This window comes from Clarias gariepinus, chromosome 21 (assembly GCF_024256425.1).
Source record: "Clarias gariepinus isolate MV-2021 ecotype Netherlands chromosome 21, CGAR_prim_01v2, whole genome shotgun sequence".
NCBI classification, from domain to species: Eukaryota; Metazoa; Chordata; class Actinopteri; order Siluriformes; family Clariidae; genus Clarias; species Clarias gariepinus.
The window spans coordinates 24,041,700-24,059,682 of record NC_071120.1 but is presented as its reverse complement, the minus strand read 5'-3'; the positions used below and the strand labels follow the sequence as shown (position 1 = coordinate 24,059,682).

The 17,983-nt window shown below is 40.2% G+C and overlaps 1 protein-coding gene across 1 annotated transcript; it reads left to right on the top strand.

The window, feature by feature from the left end:
* The first annotated feature begins 767 nt into the window (after positions 1 to 767).
* On the top strand, positions 768 to 16,009 carry gal3st1a (galactose-3-O-sulfotransferase 1a). The gene is made up of 3 exons (XM_053480411.1): positions 768 to 1,139; positions 12,064 to 12,187; positions 14,266 to 16,009. Exons 2-3 carry the CDS (start codon positions 12,066 to 12,068, stop codon positions 15,419 to 15,421), a joined length of 1,278 nt encoding a protein of 425 aa, XP_053336386.1. The 5' UTR covers positions 768 to 1,139; positions 12,064 to 12,065; the 3' UTR covers positions 15,422 to 16,009.
* Positions 16,010 to 17,983: the final 1,974 nt, after the last annotated feature.

The window sequence follows — 17,983 nt, the reverse complement described above, 5'->3', positions numbered from 1 at the left end:
TTTCTTTTTGACTTCATTTGGACACTTGGAAATAAAAGAGGGGTTACTAACGTAGTAGAAACTAGAGTAGTAGTATGCCACTATCCAGTCTTGGACGAATCTCCTTACTTCAACTTCAAGATCCATCGATGTTACAGTTTGTACACAGTTTCCTCTGAGTATGCATCTTGGTTTCTCTTTAAATCCAGGCGTCTACCTTCTCTACCCGTGAGACCGGCGTTTACCGCAAACCCATTTTCATGCAGTTACTCATGTTACCTTTGTATTGTATTTAAAAACTATCACTTGTAGCTTCCTCTAAGTCTTTCTTGTGGTCGTTTTGGTCGATATGTTGTTTTGGAGGGTGTGTTCTTTCCTTTATTGTGTCAGCTTTCAGGTGGTTTGTAAGGTGCTTCATCTGCAAGAGTTTTTTTTTTTTTTTGAATGTAATGTAAATAAGCGAAGAGGTACAATGAATGCTTTGTTCGTGGGTGTGCTTCGGCTTCCTTTCCTTCTCAGTGGATTTAACATGGCTGACAAGCATGTCTATCAGTTTTCAGCTCAGATTTGGACTCTCCATTCTGTTCTCAATGGTGCTCTGTGTGTTTACCGAATAGACACCAGGCCCTCCTCCCACTTTCCTTCTCTCTCTCTCTCTCTCTTTTCCCCTCTCTATCTCTTATTTTCTGTCCCGTGCTTGTTTGCCTACCCATTCCCCCCCCCCCCCCACCCCGCCTTTACACACACGCACACATACACAGCGCAATTCCCAGCAGTGCAGCAGATCTGACGCTATAGGGACTAGTCAAGGAGCCGGGTCTTTTCAGCCAACTCAGCTCATGGAGTTCACGGGCACTGGAGATGATCTGTGAGAGACAGAGAGAGAGAGAGAAAGACATTGCGTGTGAGACAGCGTGGGAGCGAGGAGGCGTGGTTTAAAGGCAAGTCAGGTGCTCTGAGAGACAGGTCTAGTGGTGGAAGGATTACCTGACTGATTCCGCACAGTAACCAGGCAGAGAGCATGAGCCCTTACTGCTAGGAGGTTTAAACAGATGCTGATCGAGAGACAGGAGGGGTGGATGTGGATCCGCTCCCATGCTCGTGCTGCCATCCTTGTGCTTCTGCTGGTCCTGCTGGGATGAGCAGATCTATTCTCTGAGGTATGTCCGCACTCGAGCATGCACAAATTGAATTCCTCTTCCTATTTATTTATTTATTTATTTATTTATTTTGTTGAAGCCGTGAGTTAGAAAACACAGGGATGGGAAAGGAATGAGTGGCTTCTCCAAGGTTTTAGTTTCTTTTGGTTCTACATATCTTAAGATCTCGATCAACTTGTTAATGAGAAACTTTCTCTACATCAATTATTCTCCGCATCGTACAAGAAGTTGACCTACCATCACTTCTTATATTCTTTAATCACTGCTCCTGTGTCTTTTTCTATATTGTTTTCTTCTCTTGTAGACACCGTTTCCATTCCATTGATTGTCATCCCATTGATGTAGACTTAATCAACTCACCTCCTACAGTTTGTGTAATGTTGTGAAAGTGGCTGAACCTCCTGCACTAGTTCCAGAAGAATGGTTTTCTCTGGTTTGCTTTGCATAAATGATTTGCCTCGAGAGATTACACATTTCTATCAGTTTCAGATGATTAGTAATGGCAGTAGGGAACGGACCGCATCGCTGCTGTAGTTAATACGTCAACATTTTTTTGCAATTAACCCTGAAAAACTGGTCCAGTATGTCCACATTTAACTTATTTATCCACAAATGAGCATAATAATAAACCAGTTAAGTTTAACTCAGAGGTTTATGAGCATGAAGGTCATGACGAAGATCGGGTTAGCAATGATTTCTTTGGACTGGTTGTTTCCAAGAGCTGAATGATTGTACAACATATAGGGGACGTTCAAGTCAAATTGGGAACTTGTGATGAAATTTCTTGTGAATGAAGGCGTGAAAAACAATTGACATTTACAGGAGACTTCAAGAACAATATGCAGATGAGACTCTCAGACATTTGAACGATCAACCGTTTTAAATAAGGCTGTACAATCCTGGTTGAGTTGGCTCTGAGCGCACTGCAATCATTTCCGTGAACATTCAGCGAGTGAAACGCCTGATCGTCAAAAATCAACAGATAACTTGTCGCCAACTAGCCGAAAAAAGACAGAATTCGGCCCCATTAAAGGGGTTCCTGGGAGGCCAGTGTTTCAGACCGCAGGGGGTTACTTCTCACGTAAATTTTTAATAGTACAAAAAGTCCAAAACTTTAAAGCAGAAAGATTTAATTATTTTGGAGTTTTTGATATCAATACAAGGTTAAAAAAAATTATATCATTAAATTAAATATAATTACAATTTCATCCCATGATCCTAAGTTAGTCAAGTTTATCCATTCCACAACCAGTTGTCATGTGCTGTACTGTCAGAGCTCTTAATTTTGTCCAGATTTCAATCATTTTACTGATTATTTGAAGTTATGATAAAGAATTTTTTATTACAGTATTCTACTCCAGTAGCCCAAAGCATGATGCTACCACCACCACCATTTAAAACCATCCTCTAGAAGGCGTCTCTTAGTCCATGTTGTCAGCTGCTAGCATTACCCAAGCTTGAAGGTGTGGATTTTGGAGTAGGAGCTTTTTTTTACTTAATGTTAGACTTTCAATCCATGGGGTTGTTAAACTTGGTGGAGTGTAGACGGTGATTCTGGTGTTCCAGCAGGTTCCAATCACTTCATGGCTGACACATGGCAGTTCCTCTTCTCATCTGGGAGTGACCTCTTAGGTTATCTAAGATAAAGTAACGCTCTGTACTGAGCATGATGGTCATTTTATCCTACTTGTGTTCCTAATGTAACAAGGCAAACAAATGCATGCATTAAATTTCAGGTTTTCGGGACAGTACGAATTATTTTTGTAGTGAAATGTTCCTTTTGTCCATGAGTATAAAAGATTATTATAGAAGTTGCTGCAAAAATGAGGTCAAGGTTTTCTTTCACATCCTCTTTTGCTTCTTTTTGCCTAACAGTGTACTGTATACTCACTCACTCACTGCAGGGGCCTGGAGCCCATCCCAGGAGGCTTAGTGCACGAGGGAAGAGGGGGGCGGGGGGGCGGGTACACCCTGGACAGGGAGCCAATCCACGCTCATTCACACACTATGGGCAATTTCGGGAATGCCAATCAACCTAACCTGCATATCTTTGGACTGTGGGAGGAAACCGGAGTACCCGGAGGAAACCCACCAAGCACGGGAAAAACATGCAAACTCCATGCACATAGAGACGGGAATCGAGCCTGGCTGGGAATCGAACCCAGACCATGGAGGTGCAAGGTGACAGTGTTAACCATTACACTACCGTGCTGCCTTTACTGTATACTGTAGTATGTAAAAGTTAATACTTAAGTACATATTCTATGGCAGCACAGTGGGTTTTCTCCCACAGTCCAAAGACATGCAGATTAGGTTAACTGACGTTCCCAAATGGCCCATAGTGTGTATATAAAGTATATATACTATATACACACTACAGACATATATATATATATATATATATATATATATATATATATATATATATAGAGAGAGAGAGAGAGAGAGAGAGAGAGAGGGAGAAAGAGAGAGAGTAGTAAGGAAGTAATGAAATTTGTGATGAGTTAATGATGGAAAATGTACAAATTATTATTATTTTTTGCCATAACCACATACCCGACACGCACACACACACACACACACACACACACACACTAAAAATGCATTTCAGTGTTGATACTCTCACTTGTCTAATTTTCATTTGATTTGTATGAAATTTGTATGGGTAAAACATACAAATTTTTTATTGTTGAATGTTGGAGTATTTTCACAAAGTTTTGTCACCTGACTTGTGAATGCTGCTCAGGTCTCCCTGTACCACTAACATATTTTGCTTATGATTCTGTTCATTTGCTCAGAATTCCCAAACAAGCCAAAACAATTATAAGCAAATTTGACTAGAAATAGGCTTATTGGATGACGAATAACCATTACTTTGTTATAAACCTAATTTAAGAAATAATATATAGCATTGGATATATTCAAGAATATCTTATTCGCTGTTGCTCTTACTTTGGCTATTTAGCTTCATTTCTTCATTGCATCAATAATTAAGCTGTTTCCTATAAGAAAACAAGCACAAACAGCAATACTCTGAGTTGAATCCAAGTAAATAAAGAAAAACATCTCAAGACCAGACTCGAGTCCCACACACTTACCTTCGTTAAATACTGTATGAGGTGGTATCAAAAAGTTTCAAGACTAGTTTTGTAAACCGCCAACAGGGGGCAGCACAAGGCCGACCTTCATAAGGCAGCGTGCCAAAAGACATCGTCCTGTGTACAACGGGAGCTGTGCAACTAGTGCTATTCTCACCATGTGCATTACCACCGCTGCCATTTCATCATGGACAGCAAGTTAGAGCTGAGAGTAACGTGAAGTTCTGCGTGAAACTGGGCGAAGGAGAAGGAGAGCTCTGTCAGGCTTTGGGCGAATTTTGTCCGTCCTACTTTGATCTTTCACTTTGACGCTCATTCAGAGTAGCTTTTTCCCTCGTCTTTCATGGCTGTTAGGCGTGTTCAGTGGCAGCCCCTTTGTTCTCCTAGCACACTTAAAGGCCCTGATGGATCTTTGGTGAAGTGGGCAGCGGAGATCTGCTTTCAGGCTGTGTAGGGGGTGAAACACAGTCAGGATCACTTTCTACCTGAATGCATTATTCATGGAGCAAGTAGGTGATACGTGAGTGCAGCGAGGCCGTCCTGGGTGTTTCTCAGAGCATCATGAAAAGGATTCTGCCATTGCAGCCCTGCTTTGTGAGTAATAAAGCTTTTCTGAACTCACTTTTGTCTGTCGAGATGACTGATATTGGTTTTGGCCAGGTAGAAGGAGGAAGCTGTTCTCTTCGGCCCATTGTCTTTTTTTGTTGTGTCCTTTCACCTAATCCTCGTCTGTTCTGGTTTTCTATAAAAGCATGAACACTACGCTGGCTTTATTTATTTATTTATTTATTTTTAGGGTCCTGGGCTACGTTTTTGACTCCAATGTCAAAAAAACATCAGAAGTTTGCTTCCTAATTAGTTTTGATAATGATTTCCAGTGGGGTCGTACAGTATGTTACAACCTGTGGTGTATGACGCACATCCAGCGCCAGGCTCCTGGGAGGATACAAATTAAATGAGCAGCAGAGATGTTTATTAATAATTGGACACAGAAGGGAAATGATGCGAGCGATGACGCCATAACGGGAAGAAATCCAGCACGTACCAAACGGTCATGACGTTGTGTATTCCGTTTTGTCTCGTATTTACTTCCTTTAAACCAAAAAAAAAACAACGAGATGATTAGAGATGGCGAACACATCATTGTTTTCAAATGTAGAGTACTGTAAAAGTATTGACCCCCCCCCCCATTTCTTTTTATATCAAATTGAATTAAATGATGTAGACATTGCGACAGGGTCAAGTGCTTAAAGACGCACTTTAAAAATTGCATGTTTATGTAAAACCCTCAGCAGCGACCTCATTTCCCCTCTCGTCTGTTTCCAACCGCTCAGCATGAAATTCAGCATCAGCAGTAAAGTATATTAATCACTGACCTGATCATCCGTCATCATCTGCACCCGTTTGTACTGGTTCATGCATAGTTCATGTTCGAAACTCTAAAACTCTGTTTTCTCTGGAACTGGTCAGTAAAACTGGTGTAAATGTAAATGTGTTTATCTGCATAAATAGATCTCACATTGGCGAAAACAAGTCATGCATGGAGTGTAGCCCTTTGATGATTTGCATAAAATTCTAATCTAATCTCATCTTGGCTTCAGTTCCTCATCGCCGCCACTTTTGCTTCCCAAATACTAGAAAGCCATTTTAAACCTTGGAAAAAGGAAGATGTTTCTACATAATAAGCATGAATAAAAAAATTGTTAATTCTATCTATCTATCTATCTATCTATCTATCTATCTATCTATCTATCCGTCTCTCTCTCTCTCTCTCTCTCTCTATATATATATATATATATATATATATATATATATATATATATATATAAATATATATATATATAAAATGAATGTTATATTCCTTAGTGAATAAGTGACATCGACTATATGGTCATACAGAATGTCTCTAATTAACTGGCATGAACATAATTTAAAATCGTATTACACTATAAATCACAGAATCAGATGGGAATAATTCAGTACAGGGAATAAGATGAAATTAAGCAACTATGAGGGGCGTTCAAGTCAAACTGGGACTTCAATTCTGTTGAAAAACAGTTATGAGTGTAAAAACTCTCTTTATTTCTCTATATAATCCCCCGCTACACACTGCTACACTTTATCCCAGGGTTTCACTAGTGCTTGAGAGCGTTTTCTCAGTACACCGAAGTCATGTGTAAAACGCTGGCCTCCCAGGAACTCCTTCAACAGTCCAAACATGTGTAGCGAGGTCAGGGCTGTACAGAGGATGTGACGATAACTCCCAGTTGGGGTCCTGTAATGGGCAAGTGGTGCTGGTGAATGAGTGTGTGTACACTTCCCACAGACAGATGCGTCTCTTCCACAATTTGGCGACGAGTTATCCTTTGATTTTCAAGAATTAGCCGGACAAATAGTCTACTTTAAAACATTTGCAAGGTCAAATGTTTTACTGCGAGTCTCATCACCGTACTGTGCTGGAAGTTTTCTGTAAATGTCAATCGTGGTCAAGGTGGTTTTATGCCTTTACTTACCAGAAATTTTATCACAAATCCCGGCTTGACGCCCCTTATAAGTTAATACTATATATATATAGAAGGGCGTTGAAGAGGATGAAGAGTGGAAAGGCTGTTGGTCCTGATGACATACCTGTGGAGGTATGGAAGTGCTTAGGAGAGGTGGCAGTAGAGTTTTTGACAAGTTTGTTTAACAAGATCTTGGAGAGTGAGAGGATTCCAGAGGAATGGAGGAGAAGTGTATTAGTGCCAATTTTTAAGAACAAGGGAGATGTGCAAAGCTGTGGCAATTATAGAGGTATAAAGCTAATGAGCCAGACAATGAAGCTGTGGGAAAGAGTAGTGGAAGCTAGGTTAAGGGCAGAGGTGAGCATTTGTGAGCAGCAATATGGTTTTATGCCTAGAAAGAGTACATCAGATGCAGTATTTGCTTTAAGGATGCTGGCGGAGAAGTACAGAGAAGGTAACAGGGAGTTGCATTGTGTCTTTTTAGATTTAGAGAAAGCGTATGACAGGGTGCCAAGAGAGGAGCTGTGGTATTGTATGAGGAAGTCTGGAGTGGCAGAGAAGTATGTTAGAGTGGTGCAGGACATGTATGAGAGCTGTAAGACAGTGGTAAGATGTGCTGTAGGTGTGACAGAAGAGTTTAAGGTGGAGGTGGGTCTGCATCAAGGATCGGCTCTAAGCCCCTTTTTGTTTGCTCTGGTGATGGACAGGATGACAGATGAGGTAAGACAGGAGTCCCCATGGACTATGATGTTTGCAGATGACATTGTGCTCTGTAGCGAGAGCAGGGAACAGGTGGAGGAAAATTTGGAGAGGTGGAGGTATGCTCTGGAAAGCAGAGGAATGAAGGTTAGCCGCAGCAAGACGGAATACATGTGTTTAAATGAGAGTGACCCAGGAGGATCGGTGAGGCTACAGGGAGCAGAGGTAAAGAAGGTGCAGGATTTTAAGTACTTGGGGTCAACGGTCCAGAGCAACGGGGAGTGTGGAAAGGAGGTGAAGAGGCGGGTACAGGCAGGTTGGAATGGGTGGAGAAAAGTGTCAGGTGTGTTGTGCGATAAAAGAGTATCAGCGAGAATGAAAGGAAAGGTGTACAGGACAGTGGTGAGACCAGCGATGCTCTATGGCTTAGAGACAGTGGCACTGAAGAATAGACAGGAGGCAGAGTTGGAGGTAGCAGAGCTAAAGATGTTGAGGTTCTCCTTGGGAGTGACAAGGATGGATAGGATCAAGAATGAGTTTATCAGAGGGACAACCCACGTTAGATGTTTTGGAGATAAAGTCAGAGAGGCCAGATTGAGGTGGTTTGGACATGTTCAGAGGAGAGATTGTGAATATATCGGTAGAAGGATGCTGAGGTTGGAACTGCCAGGCAGGAGGTCTAGAGGAAGACCAAAGAGGAGATTTATGGATGCAGTGAGAGAGGACATGAAGTTAGTTGGTGTGAGAGAAGAGGATGCAGAGGATAGGGTTAGATGGAGGCAGATGATTTGCTGTGGCGACCCCTGAAAGGGAACAGCCGAAAGACAAAGAAGAAGAAGAAGAAGATATATATATATATATGAAATGTTACGTGCATGTTTTTCGATTGCTCTGCATTTGTTTAATAAACCTGTTGTTTTTAAAGATCATGAATGGCAGACTTAAAAATAAGAATTTTTTTTAAGCATGGAAACCAGACAAACAACAACAACAACAAAAACTTTTAGTATGACTTTATTTATAGTTTATTGTTTTCATATTGCATGACTCACGATCTTAAGTTACGAGTATAATGAAATGTGATATTTGGACAGGGTGAAGACAATAAAAGCATGACATCATATAAAAATAAAACCTTGTAAAAGTTTTGAAGATGTGTTTGATTCTTTCAAGATTCTTTCGCAACACGTGGAACAAATTTGGAGGTGGACCGGAGGAGGTGCAAAGGACGAGTGTGACTAAAGTGACTAAATGAGTTACAAAACCATAAATTCATGAAAAAGAACTTGCTTTTGCATGCATTAAAAATCCAGTTTAAATGTAGCTAATTAAAAATCTCCCGCAGCACAGGCATGGTTTGTTCTTTTGGTCTAATGCATGAATTAGACAGCTTTTAGGATGGACACGGTCTTAGACTCAGGATGATAAAGATTCAGGAAAAATCCTTAAAGTTAAATCCTTCACACAATATGTATTGGTGTGGATCAACCTGTGGTACATTTACATAAGGAAAGTAAATAAAAAAGAGAAATAAAACAAAACAGGGCAAATGCGAAGGCCGTTCAAGTCAAACTGGGACTTGATTGTGTAGAATAAAAACTCTCTCTTGAATACCATCAAGGCAGGACGTTTTCTCAGTACGCCAGAGCCATGATCGAACCTACTTCACGTCTAAAACGCCGGCCTCCCAGGAACTTCTTTAATGTGGGAATGACTTAGATCGAGGTCAGATTAGTTACTGTAACGTGCAAGTGGTGCAAGTTTTCACATGCATTTTCCTTACAACAACAAAAAATTCTTCTTTCCACTGGGAAAACGTGAGCCATGAATGTTTGCAATTTTGAATTTTGAATTGCATTTGCAATTTCATAAAAAACAAACAAAAAAAAACACTTGTTGTGTTGGTTTTAAAACACCCTCATGGAGAATCTCTCACTTTTGCTGACACACTGAGAAATTCCTGAACGGTCCAGACGAGGTTGTGTTATCCTGCGTTAACCGCGACAGGCAAAACAAAACAAAAAAATCATCGGTGTCAGGTTTTCCAAAGTCAAAACTTGCAATCCGATAACTCTGATGAATAAGTGGAAAGAGTTAAGCGAGCGCAGCAGTTCTCATAAGGGAAGAAGCTTCGTCTGGCGGTTTGGGAAAACTCGTCTTAAAACAACCGTGTGTATTTTTTTCCGCCTTGTTTTGAAACCACGATTTTACGAACACATAAATATACAGTACTTTATGAGAACTTGTTAAGTCAGCTGAGGAAGGGCGTGTAATCGTGATGTGTGTCCGTCATAAAGACTATACTGCAAACAAACTAACAAAAAAAAAACATGAGGGAGAGTCTGGAATTAATATAAAACTAAATACTCAAGGGCTAATTTGTCTCGGCAAATAAAAGGGGTGTTCAAGTCAAACCGGGACTGTTGATTGTACACAGTTATGAGAGTAAAAACTCCCTTTATTTCTCTATATAATCACCTGCCACACTAATGCACATATCCCAGTGTTTCACTAGTGCTCGGACACCATCACGATAGAACGTTTTCCCAGTACACATGCAGGAGCCGCAATAGGACTGTCTGTCTGATTCACGTCTGAAACGCTGGCCTCCTTGATTGCTGCGAAAATGCAACAGAAATGGCTTGGATCGAGATCCGGACGGTACGGTGGATGTGGTAACTTCCAAATAAGTTCCTGTAATGTGCAAGTGGTGTTGATGGATAATTGCGTGTACAGTTCACACGGACATGTGTGTCCCATAATTTTTGTATGAAAATACAGTATTGATTATTTTTATACTATAGCGAGATTTCCTTCTTGAATTGTGGAAGAATCTTCGAAAACGGCAGCTCTGACAAAAGTTACGGCAGTAACGTGGTCCATTATTACAGCTATAATAAATATAATACAATAAACAAATTTTTGGTTTGAAAGATGGTTTCCATAGTAACAGCGTATGCGCAACATGAACGGCACGTTACAATTGTGACGTCAGTGTTTGTTTTGCAGATGTTCCACGGCGATTGACACCTTGTTTAATCATTAATTACTCGAAAATCTCGGGGCATTTCGTCATCGATTAGTTTCCTATAACATAAGTGATTCATTCCCTGCTTTAAAAAAAAAAAAAAATTCAAAAAATGTATGTTCGTGACATCATGGGCGTCGCTAGGCCGTTTTTAAGGGGCATTCGCAGCGGCAGACTTCGGCTCCTCCCCCTGTTTCAGCGCGGTCTTCAATTCGCCATTACAGAGCGAGGATTAAGGCAAGGTGTGTGTTTTTCGATAAATTGTTATATCTGCATCAGTGCAGTCCTTTCTTATGAATACAGTTTACAAAATGTCAATCATTAAATCTTCGCTGTGTTCACCCTCATCACACCAGCTGTTTCCTCCAGTGAACATGAAGCCCTTAATACACACTATGCATCTAAAGTCTACTTTATAAATCAATCATGCCGTAACTGTTTTAATTGGAAAAAACTGAATGTCTATATAAAACAGTGCATATGACATTAACTACCATAGAGTTCTGCACATAAATGATTAAAAATAGTGACAGACAGCATTCAGTGCACTCGCTTTAACTGTATAGCAGTGTGATTTACTCAGACAGAAAAATAATGTTTTTTGTAATAAATATTGTATTTTGTTAAATAATGTCCCAAATCGTAAAAAACATTTATTAGCCTTATATGCTTGATTTAAAAAAATACTTTTTTAATGAATAGAAACAAAAAAAAGAATGATATTAAAAAGAAGCTTTGTTTAATTACATTAAAACAATAATTGTCTATATTAATGAATTTGAATAAATAGCCTAGTAGCTATGAAATTTTAAGGGGTTAAATAGAGAACCTACTGTCTTATTTATGTAGCTAAAACACTAAATTAAACTGGATAACATGATGATCAAAGTTTTAATATTTATATTTAACTATAGATGAAAGATTTTTTAAGTCACATGAAGAAAAAAAAAAAAGATGTTCTATTCTTACCTGCTGCTCATTTGGAGACCTACTCCCATGTGAGTTGAAAAACCTTCAATTGTCAAAGAATGAACAGATAAATGTTTGACATTATTGGCCCCCACACAGTTTATTCCACTGTCCAGCCTCATAGGTGTGTTGTTTATATCGCTCATCAATGTAAGTTTATAGTTATATGCTGTTTCCTCTAACTGTTTTCTGATTGTGCCTTTACATAGAAAAAGGTTTATACGGTAAACAGCGTGTGATCAAGAAGACTCATTTGCGTACTGATTCTGAACAGCCAAATATGTGTTAAACATCTCTGGGGCTGAGCCCCCTTTAACTAATAATCCTAGAAACACCCCTGCGTGACATGTCAGATTGTCTTGCTGAGTGTGGAGCCCCATCGCACCATGTGATCATTTGAGATCATTTAGTCACAAGTGATCAGACACTGAATGACTCGTGCTCCTTGGACACGTCCCACGTTCCATCCATGTTTCAACAGTACTGAAGCCTTTGCTTTTTATCTTTACATGCGAAACGCAAAAGCATTGGGTTTCCCCATATCTCAAGTTACATGAACTACTTAAGTCTTGCTTTTTTTTCCTGATGCGTCAGACTGAACGCTGTGTCCACTCTTCCCTTCGCAGGTATGATGGTTGGGAAGCAGTGGAGGTCGGTGTGTAAAGGTCTGGTTTTGGGTACGCTCCTCACCAGCTGCATGATCCTGCTGTACTGCCTTTCGGCTCCTCAGGTGCAGTTCAGTCTGCCAGAGTAAGTCCATCTCGTCTTATGTTATGTTATGTAATTGTAACTAATTGTTTATGTTAAATTAGTCATTTGGAGGTGATTTGCATCCTGTATTTTGCTAAAAACTGCCAGGAGGTGGTTATGCCGCCCTATATACACTATATACGTCCTCGGGTTTGTTTGCATAGAGTTTGCATGTACAGGGCGTCCAATACAAATCTTTATACATACACACATTTATTTATTTGTTTGAGGGCTGATTATTATTATTTTTTACTTCTGAAATGAACTGCATTGTGAATCATTCCTATAAAGTCAGGCAAAAAACGTTTACACACTTCAGGAAAAAAAAAAAGTTGTATATAATAATATTATAATTTATATCAATATATAACATACAGCAATTTGTCAATCACATTCTGAAATGTGTATAAATATTTTGGCTGACTCTGTATCCCCTCTTCATATGTCTGTACAGTCAAACCCTGAAGTTTGCAGGGGTTATGTTCCTAGAGCACCTTAGAACTGTGAAAAAGCGCAAATTTTGAATGTGGTCAAAAACAAGGAATTATAGTTTAAACCCTAAATAGGCTCCCAAAAGAAGCATCAACTTAATATATTATCCTTAAAAAACAACAAAACAACAGAATGTAAAGGTAAACCCGTATACTGTGGTACAGGACTGTCCCGCTGTGTCTCCCGCAGTGCTGGAATGTAAAATACTGTCATTCATGCAAGAGTAAGATATGAAATAAAGAATACAAAATAAGATCCAAATTATGGTATCCTAGATCAAAAATGGTTCTGTTATTCATCTTTATATTTTTGGTTAAAATGATTTCATTCCGATGCTCAGACAGCAATTTGTTTCTCTTTAAACAAATTGTCTGAGTCTCATTCACACCTGATGGAGCCAGACAACAGGCTAAATTAGAGAGAAGTTTAACTTCATGCAAATGAAAGTCAAAGCGTCTAACAACAAACGCTAAGAAAAAGGCACACGATTACATTTCGTATGTAAAGAAGGTATGGAAATGACTTTACATTAATTTCTCATCCACTTAAACTCCTCGTTTTGTGCCTGTACACATTCAGAAATAAGAGAACCATTTTTTCAACCTGTAATAGCACTAACAAGCCTAGATCTTGTGTTAAACAATCTAAGATTTAATTCGGTCAACCTCGATTACGTACACCAGGTCATGTGTGAAAATGATTCCTTATGCTCTCGTTTACAATCCGAATCCTGGAATATGGCGCGTGCCATCAAGGGAGAAAAACTCCAGAGATATGGTCAATAACCCGGTCATTCAGTACATTCAGGTCGTCAGCTGACTTCATTTTGTTGCTGAGTCTAGACCTGAGCAACTGAAGCAACCCCAGATCATAACACTGTCTCCAGAGGCTTGTACAGTGGACACTATGCATGATGGGTGCATGCGCTTCCCTTCTTACCCTGATCCACTGGAACAGACTAAATCCGGACTCATCAGACCACATGACCTTTTTTCGGTGCTTTAAAGTCCGATCTTTATGCTCCCTTTTTCCATGCAACTGGACAAAGAGTTTACGTGATCTCTAATCATAATTTATTCTGACCGCAATTCTTTGACGAAGTTGACGGTTCAGCACTATCCTTCCAGGGTTTAATAAAGTGTTAAAGGGTTTTAAACCCAGCCATTCTCAGCCATAAATAGCCATTCTCAAACTTTCCATTGATGCAATGATGGTATTATATGATGTTCCAAGTGTATCGTTACCACATTTAAATATTGCATTACTTCATCTAATACATCTTTGCATCAGTGATGTACTGTATTATATGATGATCCAAGTGTATCGTTACCACATTCAAATGTAGCATTACATCACTTTCTTTGGTTTCTGATTTTCCTACCACCATGAAAGTACAGTTTTGTACCCGTCTTGTTGGGAGTGTACAGTCCCACCAGCACAAAGCGTTAAATATTCCTCTACAAAATCACAACCTGTGCTAATCCTGTGATGCGACCTCATTTTGAGAATGTCCCAAAAACCTTAAAGAATAAGGTCCGAGTACCAACATTTCCTGAAGTAACTTCTATTTCTTGTTTCCTTCCCAGAATTCCAGTGCCTTACTCATGTGCCCATGAAGCATCATCTGGCCATTCAACAGACGCTCCAAAAAGCGTCCGTCAAGGCTTGGGACAGAAGCATCATTGTACCCCAAAGGTGGACATCATGTTCATGAAAACCCACAAAACGGCAAGCAGCACCATCCTGAACATCCTGTTCCGCTTTGGCGAAAAGCATCGGTTGAAGTTCGCCTTCCCGAGCAGTCGCAATGACTTCTTCTATCCCTCGCCGTTCTACCGCTCGCAGGTGAAAGACTACGGGCCTGGGATGTGTTTCAACATCATGTGCAATCACATGCGCTTCAATGAAGCCGAAGTAGCAAAGGTGCTTCCAGTGGACACGACCTACATCACCATCCTGAGGGATCCAGCAGAGCTCTTTGAGTCCTCCTTCCATTACTTCAGCCGTTTAATCCCAAGTACCTGGAAGATTTCCGGAGACAATAAGATGGAAGTGTTTCTCAATGACCCTGAGCTTTACTACGACCCAGAGGGGTTCAATGCTTTCTACCTCAAGAACTTGCTTTTCTTCGACTTTGGGCAGGATAATAATCTACCACTGGATGACCCGAGAGTGGAAGAAGGCATCCGTGCAATTTCGAAACGATTCCACTTGGTCATGATGGTGGAGCACTTTGAGGAGTCGCTAATCCTGTTGAAGGACGTCCTCTGCTGGGACATGGACGACCTTCTGTTCTTCAAGCTCAACGCTCGAAAAGGGTCCACCGTCTCCAAGCTGACCCCCGAGCTCAGAGCCAGGGCCTTGCAGTGGAACGCTATCGACTGGAAGCTCTACCAGCACTTTAACGCCACCTTCTGGAGGAAAGTGGAGGAGTACGGTCTAAAGCGCATGGCAGAAGACGTGGCAGAGCTGCGGCGCCGTAACGCGGAGATGGCGACCATCTGCATCGAAGGCGGTCGTGCGGTGGACGCCGGGAGCATCCAAGAAACTTCCATGCAGCCGTGGCAACCCATAGGGGAGAAATCTATTATGGGATACAATCTGAAAAAGAATGTAGACAAAGCACATCAAAAACTGTGTCGAAAAATGTTGACGCCAGAGCTGCAGTACCTAACAGACTTAGGCGTCAATTTGTGGATCACGAAACTGTGGGGTCATGTGAGGGACATCTTTGACTTTTAGAAATGAAGACTGTAAGAATATCAGGTCGTCCTCTGACCTCTATCTGTACTGTATGTGTGAATGTTCATTCCTGACCTCTGTGAAACAAACTGAAAGCTTGTTATGCGGGGCGGAGAAGGGAAAAGCGTTTTGAAAGTCATATAAGTTGGGAAAAACAGACGTAATGGTCTTGGGCCTGCAGATTTTAATGTCATTTTCATCGGTCAGCCTTTTTCCTTTCTTGATTTTCATGCATGCCATGTTCACACAGTATATCGCATTTCTAATTGGTGCTTGTGTCAATCATGGAAAAAAACAAATCACTGTCTGCCTGTCTGGAGAGGTTACTCTTTGCATGCTGCCAATTGCCGTATCAGTAAAGTCCTCTCGGTACAAGTTGACTGAAGTATATGGAGGCACGGGGATACAATGTGTTCCTGTTTTATTTGTCTTATCAGCAAATATGACAAATCCTGCTGACCAAAGAGTAACGCTGGTGCATTAAGTGCGCTATGTCTTTGTCCAGAAGGATTTGAATCAGCTGTTGAAATGATGAAAAAAGAGAACAGATCTTAAATGTGAGATTTTTTAAATAAAATAAAAACTAACATAAATATAAATATAAATATTGGTTGGTGTTGTCCTTATTTTCTTTCAGTGTCCTTATTGTTCACTATTATTATTATTAATACCTGTCATTGACTGTTAAAGAGTTTTTAGAAACATTTAAAAGGTTAAAACAAAAAATAATCTGATCAGCTTTAATGTAGTCAGTGATATTATTATTTTAAGTTGAAGCCCATGCACATGTCTGTCTGTCTTTCTGTCTGTCAATACCTAAGGACGAATTTTCACAAATTTCCATTAAACTCTGTCCAGCCAGTTTTATGTGATGCTGTAACAAAATATGGCGGGACGGACGGACGGACGGACGGGCGGGCGGGCGGGCAGGCAGACAGACAGACAGACAGGCAGGCAGGCAGGCAGACAGACAGACAGACAAACAGGCAGGCAGACAGACAGGCAGACAGACAGACAGACAGACAGACAGGCAGACAGACAGACAGACAAACAGGCAGGCAGACAGACAGACAGACAGGCAGACAGACAAACAGGCAGGCAGACAGACAGACAGGCAGACAGACAGACAGGCAGACAGGCAGACAGACAGACAGACAGGCAGACAGACAGACAGGCAGACAGACAGACATTTTTCTGCGGCTGGTTTAGGGTCCTCCGATGTATGAAACGTAGAGATATAATTGAAAGCATGATTTCTGACCGATGTACAGACAAAAACCTTCTATTGGAAACAGAAGTCTGCCATCATCCCCAAACTGCATTAAGAATCTAAATTGTATCGTGTTTCATGGAAACCTGAGGTTTACACGCCTCACCTACACCTAACATACAGTAGTACGGCCAATTATTTGCAAGTTAAATCACTTGCAGCACATAAATATTCACCCCCCTGTTGTTGTAAAGCGCCTATCAATCCTGGCGCCATGCTGTGACCATCGGAAGCCACGTGATGTATTTGGTTAAATAAAGTCGACCTGTGTGCAATTAAAGTGTCACATGATCTCAGAATAAATATACCTGTTCCTGCCAGGCTGCAAAGTTTATTATCTGAAAAAACAGCATTGCGAATACCAATGAGCTATAAAAAATGAGCTAAAAATAAAAAAAAAGAAAAGGGACACTTGTGAGGCAATTAAATGAAAATAAAAGTATATACTGTAAATACATTAGGAATACATCATTAAAAAATTACACTTGATCGCTTTGACAGTGCATTATTTCTGTAACCAATTTTTCCATAATTAAGCTTTCCAGCTGAATGGATTCAAACGGATCGTGAGTCAGGCAGGGATTTCCGGAACTGTATTTAATTGGAACACATTTTGTAATTAGGGATATTTTTCCCATAGGTGACTCATTTTTATCCAAACATCAAGTGACTTACAGTATGAAGAAACCCTAATCTACTATTATCTGCATAAGGAGAAATATATAATAGGAATATTCTAAAAGAAATAGAACATTTCCCTTTATAACTTCAGAACGTACATTATTGTGGGTCACGATATTAGCAGATGTTTTTGGGAGAGTTGATAGGAGAGATTATTATAAATGTGTTATTGCACCACCTACTGGATAATCACACTTTTTAGTTTTTTATTATTATTATTATTATTTTATTATTATCACCAATCATTTTTTGGAAGGTGGGTTTATATGTGTGTGTGTATGTGTGTGTGTGTGTGTGTGTGTGTGTATATGCATCTTCAAAAAAATTTAACATCATTTAAAAAAATATACACTCATATATTCTAAATTCATTACAGTGAAATATTTTAATGCTTTTCTTTTTTATTTTCAAAGATTACAGCTTATAACTTATTAAAAAATATATATCTTTTTTTGTCCCAGCCCAGCCCTAAGAAGGTTCGATCCCCACCTCTTGTCTGTGTGCGTGGTCTGTGTTTGCATGCTTGGTTGGTTTCCTCTGGGGTCTCCGGTTTCCTCCCGCAGTCCAAAGACATGCAGATTGGGTTAATTGGCGTTCCCGAATTGCCCATA